This window comes from Rhodamnia argentea, chromosome 8 (genome assembly GCF_020921035.1).
Source record: "Rhodamnia argentea isolate NSW1041297 chromosome 8, ASM2092103v1, whole genome shotgun sequence".
Classification (NCBI taxonomy): Eukaryota; Viridiplantae; Streptophyta; class Magnoliopsida; order Myrtales; family Myrtaceae; genus Rhodamnia; species Rhodamnia argentea.
In genome coordinates, this window is record NC_063157.1 from 11,391,679 (window position 1) to 11,397,793 (window position 6,115).

General features: G+C 39.0%; 1 protein-coding gene across 1 annotated transcript; it reads left to right on the top strand.

Moving 5' to 3' along the window:
* Nucleotides 1-1,614: 1,614 nt before the first annotated feature.
* On the top strand, nucleotides 1,615-2,547 carry LOC125316279. Its single transcript, XM_048284284.1, has 3 exons — nucleotides 1,615-1,827; nucleotides 2,030-2,257; nucleotides 2,392-2,547. The coding sequence occupies exons 1-3, from the start codon at nucleotides 1,615-1,617 to the stop codon at nucleotides 2,545-2,547; spliced, it is 597 nt and encodes a 198-aa protein (XP_048140241.1).
* The last annotated feature ends 3,568 nt before the right edge of the window (nucleotides 2,548-6,115 follow it).

A 6,115-nucleotide genomic window follows, 5' to 3' on the forward strand; every position in this document is an offset into this window, starting at 1 on the left:
CTCCGTGATACGCAAGGTGACGATCGAGAACATCTCTTCGAACCAATGGTTTTTTTTTTAATGTTCCGAGAATTCGAAGAACGTTTTGTCACATGTGGGTCACTTTGTTGTTTGGAGGTTGAAGCCGAGCTAAAGATGGATGAAAGTGCAAGTATTAATGAAAAGGCAAAGAGGAAGCTAGGGGCAATAGTAGAGGAGATTGCTCACGATGTTCACTCATTCAAGAAGCGAGCAAGAAAGCAGATAAAATCACACAGACCTCCGTTTTATTAGATTGATTCAAAGATCGGAAATTCGGTAAATTAGGTGTAAATTGAGGATGGGCTAATTGGTTTTGGTACATATGGTTAATTTTCCTTTTAATTTTATGGTGTACTTTTAATACGGCTGATTGAAACTACTACGTTTTTCGTTATTTCTGTCTCTCTCTTGTGTGTGTGTGTGTGTGTGGGAGATAATAAGAGTGCTATTAGCACCCGCTAGATCCGCCTTGTATTTAGAGAAATAAACTCTATTGATCTTTCCTCCCATTTGAAGTACAGTAATGCAACAATTATATATGTTTTTCTTGTCTTATGTGGAATCGGTGCTTGGGTTTTCTTTCGTCGGTATTAGTTACGTTAAACTCTGCTAATTTAGGTTCTACCCACCGAAAAGAGTTACTATAGTATTATTATTGTCGTTATTGTCATTTGTTAATTTAAACCAATCTCCGAATCCCACGTGTGGTGTGGTGTACTTGATAACACTTTCTCAAGATGCAATTATTCTGGATCGCAGGAGTTGTTCCGACATCCTTAAATCTTTCTCATGAAATACACATTATCATTCATCTGAATACAGTTCATCCGTTCATTAAAAAAAAAATTATCTTGGGCGAAAGATTTGAAGCAAAATAACAGTAATTCAGTTGATCATTTACGATGGAAGCTCCAACCGATGAATCAACGGCATTTCTGGCAAAAAAAAGGATAAATTAATGAAAGGGCAAAAAAGAAAATATCGTCGCATTAATCTCTTGCTCCGCCATGCCAAATGCACATCAAAGCTTGAGGCCCATGAAATCATCAAAGAACCTCTCTTGGCACTGAAGATCTCAATTTTTAATGCAATGATTTCTCAATAAAAGTGGGTAGCAAAATAATTACAATGCCCCCAATCAAAGGTTTCAATTTTAAAAAAATCCAGCAGAACAACTTAAAAATCGATGAAACCTCGCTTGAAAAAAATGCTAATCCTTCTTCCTGCTATTAATTTTTGTTTTTATTTTTTTCAAATAGGATTGTTATCTCATTAATTGACAATTAGAGATGATCACCAATATATGACTTTCAGTTAGCAATGATAACTAATTAATTACACGTCAACAATTGGAATAATCACGAAATATATGCAAATATAACAAGTTTGACTTCGAAGCGCTGTTTTCTGAATTAAAATCTTATGCGCGTTATGTGGTGAAAATCTTGATATATCAGAGTCGTTGATTGTATTTCTTGTTTCTTACTGATACTCGTCGTTTCCTCTCTCTCTCGGTTTCCTTACATCTGCCCTTCTCTCTTTCTTCTTCTGGGATTTCGTTCTTTCGTCAAATTACAGAAACGAGCGGCTATAATGACGGTGGCTGATGCCAAGATGGTCTCGTCAGGAGAAGATCAGGAGAAGGTCGTCCCCCGGTGGTTGAGGCCGCTCGTGGATGCCAAGTTTTACAGCTGGTGCGAGACTCATCGCTCCAAAGAGCGCAATTATTACTGTAGAGTTTGCATGCTCGCTTTGTGCAAAGATTGCAAGCAGCAACATGAACGTTCCAAGCATGAGATCATCACGGTAATATTTCTTGTTTTGAATCGTCTTCGTCTCTATTATTTATGACGGCACTTTTTTTTTCCCAGTGGGTCGCAAAACTGTGCACTATTGTACTTCGCTATCTTCGTTTGATCTGGAAAACGAGAAATTAGGGTTTCTTCTCCTCATACAGAATTCTTTACCCCTTTTTTTACTTTTTGTTTATGGATTTTCATCTTCTCAGGCATATAAAGCTTCACACATGGCATCCTTCAGAATGGAGGACTTGAAGCAGCTGTGGGATATTTCCGATATCTGCCCATACACTTTCAACCGGTGGCTCGTCGCCTTCTTATACAAAAAGAGATCTGGGATATCTCATTCCCGCTGTAAAACCGGTGTCACGGAGTGTGAATCTTGCCGGTATGGGCTCAAGTCGGCGAGCGCCAAGTATTGCTCCGTGGAGTGCAAGGTGATGAGCCGAACATATCTTTTCGAACTAACCGGGTTTTCGAAAGTTTTCAGCGATGCCAAGATCGTTTTCTCCCATATGGTTCATTTTCCTTCCCCCTCCCCCCCCTCCCTCTCCCCCCTTTTTTTTTGTAGGTTGAAGCCGCGTTGAAGAAGAACGGAAGTGGAAGTACGGATTTGAAAGTAAAGAGGAAGCTAGAGACAATAGTGGAGGAGGTTGCTGAAGATGTTCACTCATTTAGGAAACGAGCAAGAAAGCAGCAAAAACCGCAGAGAGCTCCGTCTCATTAGAATGATAATTGGTAATTTGGTAAAGTCAGTAAAAATTGGGGATGGATTAAATAGTTTTGTTTGGTACATATGGTTAGTTTTCATTTTAATTTTCGTGGCACGTTTATGACGGGGCTCATTGATATTGATACTACTGGGATCTTCCTAATTTTTCCCTTTTATTTGAAGTATAGTTATGTAACAATTCTCTCTTTTTTCTTGGTTTATGTGGAATCGTGTAGGTGTTTCTCTTTTCCTAGTATTAGTTGCATTAGACTCTGCAAATCTCAATTCTACCTGTTCTCTGTTTTTACTTTTTTTCTTTTTTTTACTACTACTACCACTGAGTCTAATTAACAGAGTCTAATTTTTCTGAATACAATTCATCGGTTCATCAAGAAATGTCTTGTGGGTGAAGAATTCGAAGCAAGATAACACTAATTCAATCGTTTATTTACAGCGAAAGTTTGTATCGATGAATCAACAGCGTATTTGGCAAAAAGTAAATATAACAATGAAGGAACGAAAAAGGAAATATCAACAGCATTAAGCTATAGCTCCTCACATACACACTTCAAACTTGTGGCCCAAAAAATCATCAAAGAACACTCGAGAATGTGCGACTATGTCGTATGAATAAGCTGCCTTTTGGCAAGGGGCCAATGCAACCGATCCTAACCTTGTTGCCCAGGTCTACCGTTTCGATTTTCAAGACAAAAAAAGAACGTCTTCTCCCTCTTCATTGAGAGAGAGGCGCTGAAGTAGAAACGGAACGATGTCGCACAAGCTCCATGCTTGGTGCTGAAGTGCTTCACTAACATCCTAAACAGAGCCAATGTAGCTGCAACTCGAAAAGGGACATGAACAGTGAGCGAACGGACGCATCTTCTCGTGGTCTCTTTTCACGAGGTAACCAAACTTCAGATTGCAGCCAAACTTTGCATTTCGACATGCCATCTGGACAGACTGCAGGACCATCTCGACGGCGCGGCATCTGTTGTAGCCGATAGGCATAGAGCAGGACGGGCATTGGTTGCTGATCTTTTCGTAGCAGGAAGAGCAAGCTATGTTGCCCATTATCGCACTGTTTCACCATATGAAGACAAAGGATTATCAGTTCAGACATATAACAGCAACCATCACGAAGAACGCCATTTTGTTCAGTATATACAAAATCTCATCCTGAAAAATATTCATGTACTTGGAATTTACTCATGACAATTAGAACATAAGATTAAGTGGCACAAACAAGCTAAAATAAAAGCCAAGGTGAAAAAGAAATTGACACAACACTAGATACGGTCAATCGTAACATCTGAAAAAGCCAGAACATCATATATACTCCCACAAAGAGACACATTTTTTAGTTTAATCCTGAAAAGAGATATCATCCGTAAAGCAAGGCTAGTCCCGCTAGTGTACTAACCAGGCAACACAATAATGAAACCCTGTTATTTTTCTGCAAACACTAAGGTCGGTGAGAGTAGCACACCCTTCTTCAATTCTCTTTGATAAAGAATCAAGCTTCCTGTGAGACTTAGTGATTAGAGACAAAAGACTTCTCAGGTGAAAAAACATATATGTTGGCAGAAAGATGATCCGGGGGCTAAACACCCTGAAAGTCCCCATCTAGCGAGATATTCATGCTTTGAGCATGAATTTCAGGAGCTCTCCTACTCCAAACAAAAACGTACAAAACTAAGTGACACTTCCAATACATCCAGACTTCCTTGTCAGGACTAATTACACATCAATAGAAGGGCCAAAAGAGTCCCCAAGAAGAGCGAGCATTATCATGGCTAATTGGTGGTTTCTGATTAGGCCACCATCCTCGGTTTATCATGGATGCGAACATTTCATGGTCGGTGATTTTGGAAGATGCAGACATTTCATGATCGGTCAAAGGAAAATCGAACCTGAAAAACAAGGCTCATCTAGGGCTCGAGACAGACCGCCGCAATCGAGCACATCCGGGTCCGTGAGAGTGACCTCCAATGCCCCGACCGTCCGGCCATATGGAGGGGACCGACTTCGGCCGTGCGAGTACTCGTCCCCGTACCATTTCTTATGCACCCATCGCCATCGGTGTCGATCCTATTCACCCAATTCTTCTTCGCTCGGGTTCGATTCGTCCCTCCGATCGCTATCTGAATCTCGGTCTTCCTCTTCTTCTCTGCCTCCCTCTTCTTCTTTAAATCTACTTGTTTTAGAACTTGCCAATCGCAATTAGAATAATTACAACTTTTCTCCAATTGAGTTACCACCTAGTTTTGCTTACCATCTCTTATTTAAACTACCAACTTCTCTTATCCCTAACAAAAAAATAAAAATAAAAACAATCCTTTTATTTTTTACTAATTTTTATTTACCTTTCTTGTCAACACTCGAATGCATCAACAACTGCCAGGTCAATTTCAAATAATATTCCGTTGTAGTATTTGCATTTTTGTTTTTGGATGAAATTCTTCTCGATGCTCGATGTAATTCGTAAGTTGATGAAACTGGTCAATCTTGATATCTCATTTTCGAGTTTACATTGTCAAATCGTCAAAATATTTGGGACTGAATTTACATCTGTGTAATAAGTTTATGACTTTCTTGGCAATTGTCCCTATTTGTATCTATCCACACAGGCAAGTTCGTTTCTTGAACTGACTTTTGATCGGCACCATGAGGTTGAGACCCAACACCTATATACGGTCTCAGAAAGCGTGATCATCGATTGGTTACTCGTATTTTTTTTTTGAGGTGGGGGGGCGGGGGGGTCGAAATTGGTTACTCGTTAAAAGCATGGTTCTTCAGATCAATCCAAGGGCCTCACGTTCTTATCTTAGAGAGAACCATCGCGCGACCCAATTAAATTATAGAAGCGTGAGACTCCAACACCCTATGAGAGCAAAATCCCTTCCGTGAATCAGTTGCATTTGGCGTTTTTGTTATATTGATTAGACACAGACAAAAAGAGTGAAATTGTCTCAGACAAGAGACTACATTTTCCCATCTTAATTTTTGTTACCCCACGATCGACGAATGTTGGTGATGTTGTAGCAAACGTCCAACCTTGCACTTCAAATTTATCGCATTTACTATTTGACTCCTTCCTACATATGAGATGGGAATGTGATATTTATTTGTAGACAAACACTTGGCATAAATTGACTGGCCCAAAAAAATGGGTCTAGTGAGAACCTACATTTGAATCAACAGGACCCCAGTTTTTGGGCCTTTAACAAATAATAAAGAAAGAGTGTCGAAAAAGTCATAAATTTATTACATTGATGCCAATTCAATTTTAATTTTTTTTATGACAATTCATTTCCAAACTTTTTTTATGCCAATTTAGTCCTAAACTTTTTGCATTGATACCAATTCGGTCTTAAATCTTTTATTGGTGCCCACTTAGTCCTAAACTTTTTATATTTGTATCAATTCAATTCTAAACCTTTTGTATTTATGTCAATTGAGTCAATCCAGTCAATTAAGAATACAAAAGATTTAGGACTAAATTAACACCAATGCAAAAATATTTAGGACTAAATTGGCGCTAATGCAATAGGTTTGGACTTTTTCGACACTTTTCCTGCAAATA

Coding starts and splice junctions, on each gene's coding strand:
- LOC125316279 (XM_048284284.1), top strand. CDS start 1,615: ATGACGGTGGCTGATGCCAAGATGGTCTCGTCAGGAGAAGATCAGGAG. Junction 1,828..2,029: donor CCAAGCATGAGATCATCACG/GTAATATTTCTT, acceptor TCATCTTCTCAG/GCATATAAAGCTTCACACAT. Junction 2,258..2,391: donor ATTGCTCCGTGGAGTGCAAG/GTGATGAGCCGA, acceptor TTTTTTTTGTAG/GTTGAAGCCGCGTTGAAGAA.